Consider the following 17,350-nt stretch of genomic DNA (forward strand, 5'->3'; position numbering starts at 1 on the left):
CGACCATTACAGGTCCAAAAAATTAGCCCACAGGCGTTCACCTGACAGCAAACAACTTTGTATTCTGTGGCTGGTGGTACATTAGGCATTCACCGGATACATAAGTAAGTGTCGGCCAGTACAGGCCCCAAAAATTAGCCCACTGGCATTCACCTGACAGCAAGCAACTTTGCATTCTATTGTTACATAGAAACTGCCATGTATGAGTTCATTCTTCATGAACTAATTGTCAAAATGAATGGATTTTATTTACTCGACAGATATGTTTTTTTATTGGGTTAAGTAAAATAAAACATGTGCTCACCTTGGAAAATAACATGTCCTTTACTACAATAGCTAAAGTGAAAAAAAAGATGATTTTTATTAATAATTCACGTTTAAGGTAAATTACAAAACAAAAATGTGATTAAATATATAACATGGGCACATGCACATGAACGTTTGCAATCACCCAGAAATTCTAGCATTAAATTATTGAAATTTTCCAAGGAAAGTGGACTTGTACAACCTGTCATATAAGTGCATGGCTGTACATGCTTGTACTCATGTGCAGTATATGCTGATGCTCCATTGCATATTTCCTTTACATTGAAGTTTCCTGTTAGGGGAAATGCCTGTACGCACTTACGTGCTGTTACATAGGTTTTTCCATCAGCATTTACCCATGCATATGATGTATTTTCAGTGCACAGAAGTTCTATGGCCATGGACTTCTATGCCCAGCTATACTGTATGTACCACCTATGGCTCCCCGTCCATGGGAAAACACCAGGAGTTTTAGATTACAGCTCCATTGCACCTGCCAACATTCATGTGCATATAAAACTTGTGTCTTGATGTTGTCACAACTGCCACACCATCATAGTTGTTACAGTTTTTCGCACTATATTAACTTGCTAGAGTAATTAAACCAAATTCGCTGATAGCAAAATATTTACTAAATCTTTAATTTTATCCTGGTTTTAATTTAAGACATTACAGCTTTATACAGCATTTTCATGCAATTACTGGATCTCCGAACATGGCATGCTATAGATAATTTGTAGAATTATCACAACTGTAACAGAAAAAGGTATGCAGGCATACCTACCTATTTTATCAATTTACAATATATTTACATATAGATATTAATCACATGTAAATCTATTTTTGTTTGTTTTTCACAGACTAGAAAATGGTTTGAACCTCTGCCATGTTTTTAATTTTCATCTTTGTGACCACTGGGTAAAAAAAAAAAACTATTTTCCCAAGGCCTGGTTGCTCGGAAAGCTGTGCCCCAGAAGATATGTGGAGTCTCCAGCAGTGCCCAGCTATCAGCAGGGTGGAGAAGGGCAATGGATGAGGTGCCATGAAGAGTTTAAGCCTGATAATTGGCAGCCGAAGTGGCAGTATGGCCTAAGAGCCTAGCTATTAGCAGGTGGTCATAAAAACCCTGGACCCATGCAGAAGCATCTTCTGGATGGAGAAGGGCAATGGATGTGGTGCCATGAAGAGCTTAAGCCTGGCCAGTGGCAGGCAAAGCAGCAGTATGGCTTAAGAGCCTAGCTATTAGCAGTTGGCCATAAATGCCCTGGAACTGTGCAGCAGCATCTTCTGTATCCAGGCATGGTTGTGGGTGATGCCATGTGAGGTGATGTATACTTTTATATTGTATATTACATGGCAGCAGTTTTGTGTGTTTGTCTGTTTTTCTCCCTGGCTCTAGTGTCTTCCAGCCTATGGCGGCTGGAGCGAATTTGCCTTTCAAGCCACCGCTCTCTCTTCTAGTCTGGCATCCCTGGGTTACTCCTGTCCAGGGACTCAGTGCATGTGCACTGTGGGCAGCGGTGGCTTCATTACAGTGGAGACATGCAAGTCGTTCAAAATACGGCCGCTCGACTAGTGACTGGAAAAAAAAACATGGGAATCAATCTCACCTTCACTGAGATCCCTTCATTGGCTGCCAGTAACAGATAGGATCACTTTCAAGGCACTCTGTCTAATGCACAAGTGCATTCATGGAAACGCCCCCCAATACCTATGCGAAAAAATAAAAGCTCACAATCGTATTCTACGATCCACCAATCAAAACCTTGTCCAGATACCCAAAGCCAGATACAAGTCCAGGGACCAGTCCAGGAGAAAGATTAAAACCCATCTCGTCTGAGGCCAAGGGGATTCACTCACAGAATGGATACAGCGCCCAGAGGCGATTCAGTTCGCATGTGTTGCGCTATATAAGTTTTTCACTCACTCACTCACATTCATCCAGCGGTCAGTACTGTTGATATTGGGATTTATCTGTGGTCAGCTCGCAGCAGTTTCCCTAAATGCAGTGTGCAATCATCACAGGTTTATGCTTTGCATTAATACCCTTGTGTGCTGCCTGTGTGTGATCCTGCTATGGTTCTATCACCTATGCAGGTTGGCTGTCTGTGCAGTTTCCCATTGTGGCTGTATCACTGCCCCCTTATGACCAGCCCTTGTGTAGTGGGTATGAGAGGGTGTGTTTAACTCTTTCCTTTACTCACTTTCCTTTCTACACTATTTTGTTTTATTTGTGAGTCCTTTTAGGTCAGATTGACAATACATGGCACAAGATGATAAAGACCTCATCAGGTCACAACATCAACATTCTTCTTCCAGATTTAGTAGTCATTGGTCACCATTAAGGTCCAGCCTTCATAGCAGAAGCTCTGAATCCTCCTTTAGGCACCGCATCAACCACCATGTCAGCCGCTCCAGGACTTAGGTCCCAGAGGGCATGTCTCTGTGTGAGCCATGCTAAGCCCAGGCGGTTGGAAAAGGGGATGGTAATTTCCAGTCAATGGAATCTCTGGTGAGGGTCATGATGCAAGAGCCCCTTAAAGAGTGGGGTACAAGCCACATGAAAAGTCCAACAGCCGTTATGGCGTGTTCTCCCACTAAGGAAGGCCAGGAAGAACTGGAACTGTCCCAACCAAACCATCCATCTATGAAGACCTCAGACACCTTTGGTCAAGACAATAAGTGGGGCATTTACATGAGTAGAATCTGTAGTCTCCTGCAAAGCAAGAGGAAGTCATTTAAGCAAATCTAGAGAGAACATTCTAAATTTCCATTCCTAACGAAAATAAGGGACATTATTTTAGATTAGTGAAGCAAGGTCGGGAGAAATACCTCCCTTCTGAGCAAGATGGCCAAGCTCTATCCATTTAAAGATAAGAATGTGAAGCATCTAAAGGCTTCTTCTCTGGTTTTTGAGGCCTTGATGAGGCAAGCAAGCATGTCGCTCTCCCTTGAAGGATGCAGTGAATGGCCTGAAAGTTGGCCTGGGCTCTAGAGGCCATGTTTAAAGTGATGAAAACGTACAAGGAGAATGTGGATGAAGTATTCAAGAGTGTTTTCAGAAACTCTGTAGTTCAGGAGTCAGAGCTGGTGATGGTTTCCACAGTGAGGCTCCAATTGACATCATCCGCATAGTGGTGCAGGTTCTGCTCCCAGTCAGTAATGGCAAAGTGAGTGCTATGGCTGGGGCCTGGGCTTGCTGATCCCACCTCTAACAGGCATAGTGTAAGATTCCTTTGAGGGAGCTTCATCTTTTTGCAAGCTGGATAGCACCATAACCCTGGCCACAGTTGGCAAGTCGGGTCTTGCCTCAGGACCGGCGCCTGCTAGACCTGAAGATGACACAGACTAGAGGACAAAGTTCAGAGCATGCGAGGGTTGCACATTTTTACAGACCAGGTCAGGATTTTTTGGAAGAGCTGGTGAAGAGGCCAGATATTCCCTCAGAAGTATGCTAAAAGCTTGACCTTGGGTATCCAAGAAGTTACTGGGTTTGAGACATGGTCCATCTGAAGTCCTCCTCATATTGGATTTGTTTCCATGGGTTTTCCCTTACTCTGGGGAAAAAGAAGAATATACTTTACTATACTGTAGTATGGAAAGTCACTAGTGTCGCAAAGTCCTGCTGTGCCAGTCAAAGAATGCAAGAGATTTCAGGGCATGTACTCGTCCCTCTTTATGGCCATGAAGAGGGACGGCTTGCTGAGGCCGGTTTTAGACCTCGTGTACCTGAAACAATTTTCATCAAAAGGAGAAGTTCAAGATGGAGACATTGTCCCTTATTCATAGGGGGTCCAGCCAGGTGACTGTCTCATTTCCAATAGACCTAAAGGATGATTTAATTCATGTGCCCATTGTTAAACACTTCTGCAAGTTTCTTTGGTTTGCCATAGGTCAAGACTATTTCCAACTCGCTTGTCTACCATTTTTACTTTCAACATCACCCTCTGTGTTTTCAGGATCTTATTGGTTGTTATAGTCTTTATCAAAGCAAGGAGCATAAGCCTGCATGGTTACTTGGATGTCCTTCTCCTACTGTCTAAAGACAGGGGGCAGCTGCTGGAGCCCAGAGCTTGCGTCTTTTTAATGCTCCTCAAATTCGGCTAATGCTGGAAAAGAGATACCTGGAGCCCACTCAGTCTCTTGTGCGCCTTGGGGCTCAGTTCGATATACTCAAGAGGACCGTTGCTTTGTCTCTGGATCCCTATGTTCTAAAACAGAATACTCAAAGCCCTGTCTTTTTCCCACCTGCGCACCTTTTAGTGTTTAAAATGATTGAAACTATGGTGTCTACAGATTCGATGGTCAAGTGATTGCTCTGGGAAAGTTGGCCCTTCTGTAAGGGGTTTCTGCAGCAGTGGGAGCCAGGAAGCAGAATTCAGGTTATCTACATAACCTCAGTCATGAGAGTGAATCCACTGGTGGCTGCAATGGAGAAACTGGATCATTTGACAATCCATTGCTCTATTTCCTGGTTCACAATCACATCCAATGCCACCAATATGGTATGGGGGGCTTGCTGCCTGTCAGAAATAGTTTAATGCAGGTGGGGCTGTCAATATAACAAGATTGTGTTGAACATTCTGAAACTACGGGCAGCCTTCTACACCCTATAGGACTTTCACCATATAACAAAGGGAGCATCGGTGCTCATAGGCTAGTCAACACTACAGCGGTCTCCTACATTAAAAGACAAAGAGGGACTCATAGATTGTTCCCTATTACAGGAAGCAGAGCCAATTATGTCATGGGCTCAGAAGAATCAAGCCTACATGTGGAGGCTTTTCAGGCACAGATGCCCTGATGGATCATTGGAAATGCAGCGGGTCCTGTGCATTTTTTCCAGTGCTGATCATTATCGGGTTTCTATGAAGACTTCAAACAAAAGTTGTGGAGGTAGTGGCAGTGATGCCTTATTGGCCAATAAGACCATGGTTCCCTTTGCCAACACTGTTCGGCTACCAGTACCCAGTGCCCGTTCTCCTCAGGCCAGATCTTCTGTCACTGGGTATGATTCTACATCCATGTCCAGCACGGTTACGTCTGACCATCTGGTTCTTGAGAATGGAGGTCCTCGACTGCTCCTCCAGAGTCATCTCCTCTCTCTTGAATGCTAGGAGAGTGAACACAAAGTTTACAAGAGAATCTGGTCAAAGTTTGTGCAATACATGTCTGCTGCTGATGGATCATGTAGTGATATAGAAGTTCTAAATATTCTGGACTTCCTTTAGTCGAATTTAAATTTGGGAGTGGGCTACTCAAGATGTACAGGTATCAGCTTTATTGGCCCTCACAGGTGTTTCCAGGTCTAGGCATCTTTTCCTGTCCAACAATTTTTCAAGGGAGCAACCAGGCTCAGACCTCTGCGTAAGCAAAGGTTTTTTTTCAAATGGAACCTCCCTCTTGTTCTCAACTCCCTCTCAGGAATTGGAGTGGAGTGTTCTCCGTTAAAGGCCTCTCTGTCAAGTTTGCCTTTCTCCTGGCTATCACGTCGGCAAAAAAATCTTTAGAGATTGATTCACTGGTCATTGAGAACTTTTCTTAGTGTTCTTTCCAGTTTGTGCGGTGTGGTTACCTATGCTTGACTCAATTGCCAAGGGTACATCAGTCTTTCATGGGAACCAAGATTTTGTTCTGCCAACATTTGGAGTACTAACGTGAATCCTTTAGACATGGGAGAGGTCATGTTGTGGCTTAGTTGGTTAAATTGCAAGTCTAGTAAACAGGTAAACAGTTTGACTCTCAGCAATGCCTTCCTTTGGTTCCAGAATCTCTCAGATATTGTGACGTTATATCTACAAGCTACAGCTTCATTCAGCCTTCAGAACACCTGTTCATTCTTTTTGCCAGAAAGGACAAAGAGAAACATGAAAAGCAAGGGAAGAGGCGCCTCTAAGTGTAGATGTTTAAAACTATTTAATAGGTAGATAGGTAGATAGGTACAGGCAACTCACATTTGGTAGAGTTCAAATAGGCATTGTACAGAAAATCCTTGGAAGAAATCATCAGGTCTTTCACTTAGTCCTTTTCCTGCTGGGGCGCTGTGCTGTGAGAAGGCATCCTTCACCGCTATGAGGTGTTGATGTGAGTTGCCTGAACTTATCTACCTATTAAATTGTTTTAAACATCTACACTTAAAGGCACCTCTTCCCTTGCTTTTTTGTTACAGCACTGGAACATGGTTTCTGTTTCTCTATGATGGCAGCCCTGAGGTTATATTTGTGAGCCCTGCAAAAACAATTCTCCATCTATCCCTGGACTTTCTCCCAAACTGTACCTCCCTGAGCTTGGACTCTTCTATACTGTACAAATCTTGTGTACATTATTACTTATATCATTATCATATTTTATTTCTATACTATCAAGGAATCTTTGTATTCAGTTTTTGCGCATTTTTACTTGTGTACAAAGAGAAACATGCCTCATCTAGGAAGATTGTGGAATGGATTGTCTAGGCCATCTGACAGGCTCACTAAGCTGAGGGCTTGACTCCTTTGGAGATGGTGACCGCTCACTCGACCAGTTGTGTGTTGCAGCATGTGGTTCCCAATGTAATCGGTAGGGTGGCCTTGTGGTCCCCAATCAATACATTATTGTGTACAGCCAGCCTCTTTATCTTCTGCTAATATTGGTTTACAAATCCTTTGGGTTGACAGTGTCAATTAAACCCTTTCGTTTGTTCTATAATTGCCCACCCGGGTGTGTATGGCTAGTTATTTTCCATATGTATGTTGCCATGGAGTCTGTTATAAAAATGGAAACTTTTCCTATCAAATACTTACTAATTTTTAGGCTATGATGTAATACATTTTGCCCTTTAATATTGTAGATACTGTGTTTGCTTACACCCATAGGTGTGCGCAGCCTATTGCATTAGGGTGTGCACACCAAAGCTCAAACACACATGCGTGTGTAATATACCATATATGGCAGTGGGCAAGTCAGTAGGGCTTTGTCAGCAGGGCAGAGATCGGTGTCAGTATTTTATCTTTATTTGTATTATTATTATTATTTTTTTACACTTTAATTTTTTTTTTTTTTTTTTAGGAGCCCTGTTTGGGGGCTTTGGTGAAATATCAGTGGTCTAAACAGACCCCTAATGTCTAACTTTTGAGACAGAGAAAGGGACTGAGGACAGGGATTACCCAGTCCCTTTCTCTGCAGCCAGGCAGCATGGGGAATCTGCATAGTACAGGGTGATTAGGGTGTGCCCAGGCACACCTTACACCCTATGTGCGCACGCCTATGCTTACACCATTCAGTTAGGCCCAATTTACATATATGCGTTGTGTGAACACATGTTTTTCTGTGCATTTGTTTGCATGTTTTCACTTAACACACATAGGAAAGCCCATTCACTTGAACTGTTTTGACCTACGTATGAAAAACTTGTCAAAAATCGCAGCTTTTGGACATTGAGCTTTGCACTTTTTTAACACACAACAATGTACATTTGTGTTTGGAGTGCCCAGACTATGCGGATGTAAACAGAGCCTAAAAGTCTATCTAAAGCATTAAAACCCTGTAAAAAAAATTTGTTTTGCTGTCTGTGTTGGTTTGGGAAGCTTTATTTTTGTTTCCCGTCTTGTGGCACAACAGGAAGTGAACAAGGATCTCTCCAATGTAGGGGAAAACTGAAACAGTCCTATCAAATACTAAACCCATACGTATGCTGCCATGTCCATCAGAAAAGGAAAATTATGGTAAGTATTTGATAGGACATTTTCAGTTTTCCACTCCCCTAGAGAGATCCTCGTTCACTTCCTGTTGTGCCACAAGACAGGAAACAAAAAAATAAAGCTTCCCAAACCAAAACAGACAGCAAAACAACATTTTGTATGGGGTTTTAATGCTTTAGATAGACTTTTAGGCTCTGTTTACATCTGCACAGTCTGGACACTCCAAACACAGCCAGCAAATGTGCATTTTTGCTCAACCTCCAAAAGCTGCGACTTTTAACCAGTTTTTCATACGTAGGACAAAACAGATCAAGTGAGCTTTCCTTTGCATGTTGAGTAAAAACATGCAAACAAATGCACAGAAAAATGTGCATTTCACACAACGCATATATGTAAATGGGGCCTAACTGAATGGTGTAAGCAAACACAGTATCTACAATATTAACTAGTTGTCTACTGCCTGCCGTCAGATGATGGCGGGACGAAGACTCTCTCATTTTGGGAGGACGTCATATGACGTTCTCACCTTCTTAAGCCACTAGGGGGTGCGTCACTGGGAACCCGATGCGCTTGCCCGGCGGCCTTCATGTCCGCCGGGCACCCGCGATTGCCCAGTTATTGAGCAGGACTGTGGATCTGTGTGTGTAAACACACACAGATCCACGTCCTGTCAGGGAGAGGAGACCGATGGTGTGTCCCTTGTACATAGGGACACCGATCGGTCACCTCCACCAGTCAGTCCCCCTCACCCAAAGTAAGAATCACTCCCTAGGGAACACATTAACCCCTTGATCGCCCCCTAGTGTTAACCCCTTCCCTGCCAGTCATATTTATACAGCAATCAATGCAATTTTATAGCACGGATCGCTGTATAAATGTGAATGGTCCCAAAAATGTGTCAAAAGTGACGGATGTGTCCGCCGCAATATCGCAGTCATGATAAAAATCGCAGATCACCACCATTACTAGTAAAAATAAATAAATAATAAAAATGCTATAAATCTATCCCCTATGTTGAAGCCGCTATAACTTTTGTGCAAACCAATCAATACACGCTTATTGCGCTTTTTATTACAGCTAATCTCACTAAAGAGATTAGGGAGCTAGGAAGCCGCACGGAAGCCCTTGAAACTAAGGTGGAGGAAATTGAGATATATACACAAGAATGTCTGACAGAAATTGACACTCTTAAGGAGTAGGGATGAGCTTCGAGTTCGAGTCGAACTCATGTTCGACTCGAACATTGCCTGTTCGCCTGTTCGGCGAACAACGAACAATTAGGGGTGTTCGCGGCAAATTCGAAAAGCAGCGGAACACCCTGTTAAAGTCTATGGGAGAAATCTAAAGTGTTAATTTTAAAGGCCAATATGCAATTTATTGTCCTAAAAAGTGTTTGGGGACCTGGGTCCTGTCCCAGGAAACATGTATCAATGCAAAAAAAATGTCACAGCTCCAGCGCGTCATTTCGCTGGGCTGTGTCCAGCGGAGAGTGGAGCTCCCCTGCTGCGCTCTGGATGGATGGATCTTCTGCATCGCTGGACCGGACTGCTGATCATCCGTCGCTGGAGAGATCATCCATCGCTGGATAGGAGATAGTGGATTCACATCGCTGGATTTTTTTTTTTTATTATTAATAAAGGATTTTTTTCTACGGTGTCTGTGTGTTTTTTTTTTAACTATTTACACTTCCTTCGTGAAATAGTAGAGGTACAGTGTACCCCATTACCAATTCACATAGGGGAGGGCCAGGATCTGGGGGTCCCCTTTGTTAAAGGGGTCTTCCAGATTCTGATAAGCCCCCCGCCCGCAAACCCCCACAACCACCGGGCAAGGGTTGTGGGGATGAGGCCCTTATCCCCATAAACATGGGGACATCCTCCCCATGTTGAGGGCATGTGGCCTGGTGCGGTTCAGGAGAGAGGGGGGCGCAATCTGTCCCCCCCTCTTTTCTGCGGCCGGCCAGGTTAACGTGTTTGGATAAGGGTCTGGTGTGGATTTTTAGGGGGACTCCACGCCATTTTTTTTTAAATTTGGGGTGGAGTTCCCCCTTAAAATCAACACCAGACCTGAAGGGCCTGGTATGGATATTTGCGGGGAACCCCCACACATTTTTTTTTTCTTTATGAATGAATCATTTCTGTAATTGAAAGAGCCGACAATTCATTAGAGCCGCAAAGCCGGTTTTAAATGGCTTTTTTTCTTTCAGAAATGACACTTTGTGCAGGGACTGTTCTATGTACGGGAAACATGCGCTTTTTCACTTGCTGACTTTACATCCCCCTAGGTACGAAATTTAAAGTAATATTACACTTTTATTGTTTCACTTTTAGCATTATTAAATTCACTGCTCCTGAAAAAACGTCCGTTTTTAAAAAAAATAATTGCATTGATACATGTTTACTGGGACAGGACCCAGGTCCCCAAACACTTTTTAGGACAATAACTTGCATATTAGCCTTTAAAATTAACACTTTAGATTTCAAATGTTCGAGTCCCATAGACTTTAACGGGGTTCTAATGTTCACACGAACATTTGGTGTGTTCGCAAGTTATTATGCGAACCGAACAGGGGGGTGTTCGGCTCATCCTTATTAACCACTTAAGCCCTGGACCTTTAGGCAGCTAAATGCCCAGGCCAGGTTTTGCGATTCGGCACTGCGTCGCTTTAACAGACAATTGCGCGGTCGTGCGACGTGGCTCCCAAACAAAATTGGCGTCCTTTTTTCCCCACAAATAGAGCTTTCTTTTGGTGGTATTTGATCACCTCTGCGGTTTTTATTTTTTGCACTATAAACAAAAATAGAGCGACAATTTTGAAAAAAATTCAATATTTTTTACTTTTTGCTGTAATAAATATCCCCCAAAAACATATACAACATTTTTTTTCCTCAGTTTAGGCTGATACGTATTCTTCTACCTATTTTTGGTAAAAAAAATCGCAATAAGCGTTTATCGATTGGTTTGCGAAAAATTTATAGCGTTTACAAAATAGGGGATATTTTTATTGCATTTTTATTAATTATTTTTTTTTTACTACTAATGGCGGCGATCAACGATTTTTTCGTGACTGCGACATTATGGCGGACACTTCGGACAATTTTGACACATTTTTGGGACCATTGTCATTTTCACAGCAAAAAATGCATTTAAATTGCATTCTTTATTGTGAAAATTACAGTTGCAGTTTGGGAGTTAACCACAGGAGGCGCTGAACGTGTTAGGCTTCACCTAGTGTGTGTTTACAACAGTAGGGGGGTGTGGCTGTAGGTCTGATGTCATCGATTGTGTCTCCCCTATAAAGGGGATGACACGATCGATGCGCCGCCACAGTAAAGCACGGGGAAGCCGTGTTTACATACGGCTCTACCCGTTCTTCAGCTCCGGGGAGCGATCGCGACGGAGCGGCTATAAACGAATAGCCGCGCCGTCTTCCTGGATCGCTCCCTGAGGTAAGCCGCCCAATGCACGCAGCGGGGGGGTCCCCGATCGGACCCCCGACCCGCGGAAAGGCAAGGACGTATATATACGCCCATCTGCCTGTCCGTGCCATTTTGCGGACGTAAATAGTCGTGCGGCAGGCGTTAAGTGGTTAAGGAGGAAAATTTAACGCTGCAGAATAGATTGGAAGATTTTGAAAACAGAGCCAGGAGGTCTAATCTAAGGTTCAGAGGCATATCAGAATCAGTCATAGACTTGCATGCCACTACATTGGCATTATGCCAAGAACTGTTGCCCGGCATAGCGGCAGATAGATTAGAAATGGACAGAGTCCACAGAGCTTTAACTCCTAGGAAAGCTGATGGTCCTCCCAGGGACATTATAGCCAAGTTCCACTTCTATAAAACAAAAGAACAAATACTGGAGGCTGCCAGAGATAAGAAAAACTTATCCTTTCAAGGGTATGACTATCAGATCTTTGCTGACATATCCCAGCTGACAATAAACAAGAGAAGGGCCATGAAACCTCTTCTGCTGGAACTGCAGCACCGCCAAATAAAATATCAATGGGGTTTCCCCTTCTACTTGCGGTTCACATACCAGGGAACTAAAATTGTCTGCAGAACACCAGATCAGCTTCACCAAGCTCTATTAGATTTCAAGATAATAGAAAGACCACCCACAGCGAATGCCGCTCGCAGGAGATCAGCATCTACCTCCTCTCACAACAATTCACCCCATCAGGAGCACAACAATGGCATACAACAAACGCACAAACGAGGCAGATTTGTGGATCAATCACAGGATCAAGAAGACACAATGGACTGACGCTTCTGCGCACGTTTCTCCTAACTTTCTTTCTGCCAACAGCCACAAATTTAACCTGAGTTGACTTTACACCTTAATATAGAAATACTTTGGTTTTTCTTCCTTTCTTCACTTTTGCTCTATGTCCTCAAAACAGAGGTCACAAATGCACCTCCAATTTCTCTCAATGCCACATCATTTCTTTAGCATGTAATTAGATCTTTTCTCCTCCCCACCTTTAGACCAGCTAGTCCAGATATTGGGACAGTTATTAAGCATACCAACCCTATGCTGGGATATCTCATCCTGATCCACTCTCCTCCAGAGCCATAGCTATAGAATCCCATCCTAACACTAATCACCTTTGCTCTTTGAGTTAGAGTTTTCACTACCTCACCTCCCCTTGTTAGGAATTATCCACCGTTCTCTCTCGTCTCATAGTTACAGATTTTTATGCGAAACCAGTTCACCCTGTTCATCTTAAAGGTTATTAGCGACAATGTACATTTAGTATCCATAAGGGATACATAGAGCACTTTTCAGTATGCCTCCAATGCACGGAAAATACATGCGCCGCATTAGGCTCCCCTCTAGTCCTCGCAACAAAATGCGGGGGTTAGACGTGGGCCCCTTTTCCCCTGACCGGGTTCTACTCCCCCGGTCACGGGCCAGATTTGAACACTTAATGAGAACTCTGATGCTTATTTGTTCTTTTTTCAGTAATGTTTCATATTCTCTTTTTAAGGTAATTTTTTTCGAAAACTCCCCTTCTCCTCCCCCCTTGTCTGCACGGATTGGACCGGGAAATCGCTGCACAGGGATTCACAGTAAGAGGTACATGATGGTTTGGCTACCATGGCTCCATTGAATTTATTGTCATTAAATGTACAAGGCTTAAATATACCACAAAAGCGTGCAAAGGCTTTTAGATATTTCCAGGCCAAGAAAGCGCACATAATCTACCTACAAGAAACCCACTTCACTCCCAATGCTTCCCCTAAATATTTTAGCGCATCATACCCGCAGCTGTACACAGCATCTGCATCGACCAAAAAAAAGAGGTACCCTTATAGCCTTCCACAGATCCACACCATTTACTTTGAAGTTGGAAATTAAAGACCTAGAAGGCCGTTATATTATTTTAACAGGTTACATTATAGACACGGCAGTGACAGTTGTGTCCTATTATTCACCTAATCTTAACCCATTACCATTCATGTCACATCTCTTTCAAGTTGTCAATATGCACAAAATTGGATCTCTCTTCATTTGCGGGGATTCCAATCAGGTCCTCCTCCCTTTCTTGGACAAAACCCCATACACCCCTCCGAAACATCATGTTAAATGGTCCCTTCCCAATCTATTATCCAAATATAGTCTAGTGGACTCATGGAGAGAATCTAACCCTACAAAGCACAACTACACATATTTCTCCAATCCCCATCAATCATCTAGTCGCATAGACCATATATTTTTAACAATCGGAATGTTGCCGGAAGTGCTTGATTCCAGCATCATTCCCATTCCTTGGTCAGACCACAACGCAGTTTACACCACTATAGCATCTGCAATCCCTAAAAACCATGACCCAACCTGGTACTTACCCGACATACTTCTCAAACACCCATCCTATTGTGCAGCAATTGAACAGAACTTAAAAGAATACCTGGAATTAAATACCACTCCAGAAATCTCCCCACATACACTCTGGGAAGCCCACAAGCCAGTGCTGAGAGGAACACCACAAAGACAATATGGGAACCTTAAAAGGGAACACAAGCAACTAGCAAATAAACTAGAAACTGAACATAATCTAGTTTTTCTGGCCTTTCAACATAATCACTCGCCTAAAACTAAAGCCCGTCTCGATAAAGCACGCTTAGAATATGATTTATTCCTCACAGACTCTGCAAACAAAACATTACTTAGGTCCAAACATTCCTTCTATAAAAACGCTAAAAAACCAGGGACTTACTTAGCAAGGTCACTTAACTCAATCAATAAGATATATAAACCTATAAAAATAAAAATAGCGAATAACAACATTTCTAGTAACCCTATCAAAATAGTGCAGAAATTCAGCACTCACCTAAAAAAACTCTATTCGGAAACAAGCACATTTAATAATCTGGAAGCCGACTCCTTTTTCTCACAGTTACAACTACCACAAATGAAAGAAACCTAGAGAACACAATTAGACAAGCCAATAACACAAGAGGACGTTCTGGCAGCCATCAAGGAACTTAAAATAAATAAAAGACCGGGTCCGGACGGGTTTTCAGCCAGATATTACAGAAGATTCAAAGATTTAATTTCCCCTACGATGGCAGAAGCCTTTAACGATCTATTAAATCAGAAATCCTTCAGACAAGAATCACTAATGGCCACGATCTGTATGATTCCTAAATCACACTCTGACTCTACCCTCAGCGAAAACTACCGCCCAATATCTATGTTGAACACAGATATTAAATTACTTGGTAAAATACTGGCTAACCGTTTAAACAAGATTATTGGATCATTGATTCATCGGGATCAAGTGGGTTTTATGCCCAACAGACAGGCAGGAGATAATATACGGAGGGCAAGCTTACTAGCGTGCATCGCAACGAAGAGAAGAATTCCAGCATGTTTCAAATCCTTGGATATTAAGCAGGCCTTTGATTCTGTATCATGGTCATACCTGGAATACACTTTGCAGAAATGGGGCTTTGGTCCCAATTTCACAAAATGGGTCCTGCAATTATACAAAAACCCGAAAGCGTATGTCAAATACGCAGGTTACAAATCAGATATGTTCACTATACAAAGAGGAACGAGACAAGGTTGTCCGTTATCCCCATTATTGTTTGCCCTCCTTATAGAACCTCTGGTCCAAAAGATCAGATCTGACCCCACGATATTAGGCATTGAATTGGGTGGTTGCAAACATAAGCTATGTCTATATGCAGACGACATCTTATTATTCCTCTCATCTCCCCAAGTTTCTGGTCCTAAACTTATCCCAATCCTGCACCAATTCACATCCTTTTCAGGTCTAGCAATTAATCCCAAAAAATGTCTGGCCCTCAATATTTCACTCTCCAATACAGAATTAAAAGCAGCTAAATCGGGTCTTCCCTTTGAATGGCCAGTGAAAAGCATCCCTTATTTAGGAATACACCTAACAGAAGAAGTATCAGACCTATTCTCGCACAATTACCCCATCCTCCTAAAGCAATTAACAAACTTATTAAAATCATGGGCCCAACTCCCTCTGTCTTGGTTCGGGAAAATCAACGCTATAAAAATGACAATACTACCTAAACTTCTATATCTCTTTAGAGTACTCCCTATCCCAATACCGGCCTACTACTTAAGAATAGTCCAAAAGAGGGTTTTCTCTTTTATCTGGGGTTCCTCCAGACCAAGAATTAAACCACAAATCTTGCACCTCCCCAAAGTTGCCGGAGGACTCGGTTATCCTAACTTTACACGCTATTACCAAGCAGCACAATTAGCAACTTTAACAAAGTACCATGCTAAACAAGAAGCACCGCTCTGGGTATCGATTAAAGCGATATAATGCGACCCCATTCCAATATCAAACATATTGTGGATCTCCCCAAAATTGCGTAAGCATATAAGTAACCCCATTACTAAACACTCGTTATCCTTATGGGACAAAGTCAAATCTAAAAACCATTTACAATCTCCACAGACTCCGTTGCTATCGTTTAATAAAAACCCTGCATTCTACCCAGCTTGGGTCTCTCCCAGCTCTTTCAAAGAATGGGTGAAAAGGGACTGTACGCAAAAATATAAATTTTTCGACTCAACAACCTTTACCCCTTTCCTGTCACTGAGCGGAACATACGGAATCCCACAAAAAGAAATATACAGATATTTGCAAATAAAAAACTTTTTCCAACCACCTGCTAACTCAACAGCCTTGCTGACTCAATTATCTATCTTTGAAAACATTTGCGATAAGAACCCGCACGCCAAAAATGTGATTTCAACCCTCTACTCTCAACTACTATCGCAACCAAATAATGGGAAATTATCATATGTTCGCAAGTGGGACTTCGGAATGGAACTGAGCACAGCAGATTGGAACCAAATATGGTATAATGCCAAAACAGCATCCTCCAATGTGTTAGCAGCAGAGACAAATTACAAGGTGCTATCTAGGTAGTACTTAGTGCCGGCTAGAGTGGCTAAATTCTCGCAAAATTATTCAGAGCTATGCTTTAGGGGATGCTCTAACATAGGAACATATCTTCATATCTGGTGGTCGTGTCCAAAGGCGCAGACATTTTGGTCGGAAATTTTGCAATTGGTAAACACCCTAACAAACAATACAATCCCTCTATATCCCAAAACGGCTCTACTCAATTTAAAACCAGACAATTTGTCACATGCACAATTTAACTTGACTAGACCAGCTTCTTACGGCTGCGAAGCAGACCATAGCGAAGGCTTGGAAAACTCCAAATTTGTTAGTAAGCGAAGTAGTCAGTAGAACGAACATTGCTATGACCTATGCCAAAATGTCGGCAATAGAATCGGATACGATCATCAGATTTGAACAAATATGGAAGCCTTGGATTACACATGCAATACTTAATGCATTTGTTAATGATGTTATGATGCCGTGGTAGCCCAGCCATCGTACTGGTGGCCTAACTTTTTGTACAAAGTCAGAAGATCCCCGGCCTAGTCCTGCAGACTCCCCTACCCTAACCTCCCTCCCTCTTGATTTTTGTTTTGGAATTGTAGCCACTATTCCGCTTATGAAACACTGAGACTTTAATACTAGAAGGAAACTCCTAGAGTCATGATAAAACATAGACATACCGAATGGAGACACTTTGCTACAGATACAAGATCTTAAGTCACTAAGGAAATACGTTTAAAGATCTCTGAATTCTTGAGTTAATTTTATTTGAATGCAGTAAATTTATCTAGTAATGTTATAATGATCTCCATATTTGTAATTTCACAAGACTACCAACACGTGAAGGAGTTTCTCTTTGTATGTGACACATTTGTTCTGCAATGTCTGTATAATTCTTACAACTAATACAAAATAAAGATATTTTGACAAGGAAAAAATAATTCACTATCCCAATAAATAC

At 42.4% G+C, this 17,350-nt stretch overlaps 1 protein-coding gene across 50 annotated transcripts in view; it reads right to left on the minus strand.

Annotated features, from left to right (window-relative positions):
* LOC120931788 (mucin-19-like) overlaps nt 1-17,350 on the minus strand; it is a 584,870-nt gene that overhangs the window by 289,814 nt on the left and 277,706 nt on the right. For all 50 annotated transcript variants that reach the window (XM_040343605.1, XM_040343590.1, XM_040343599.1 and 47 more), the window contains one exon: nt 305-336. In XM_040343605.1, coding sequence (XP_040199539.1) covers nt 305-336 — 32 coding nt within the window. The remainder of the gene's footprint in view (nt 1-304; nt 337-17,350) is intronic.

The sequence above is a fragment of the Rana temporaria genome, chromosome 3 (genome assembly GCF_905171775.1).
Source record: "Rana temporaria chromosome 3, aRanTem1.1, whole genome shotgun sequence".
Taxonomy (NCBI): domain Eukaryota; kingdom Metazoa; phylum Chordata; class Amphibia; order Anura; family Ranidae; genus Rana; species Rana temporaria.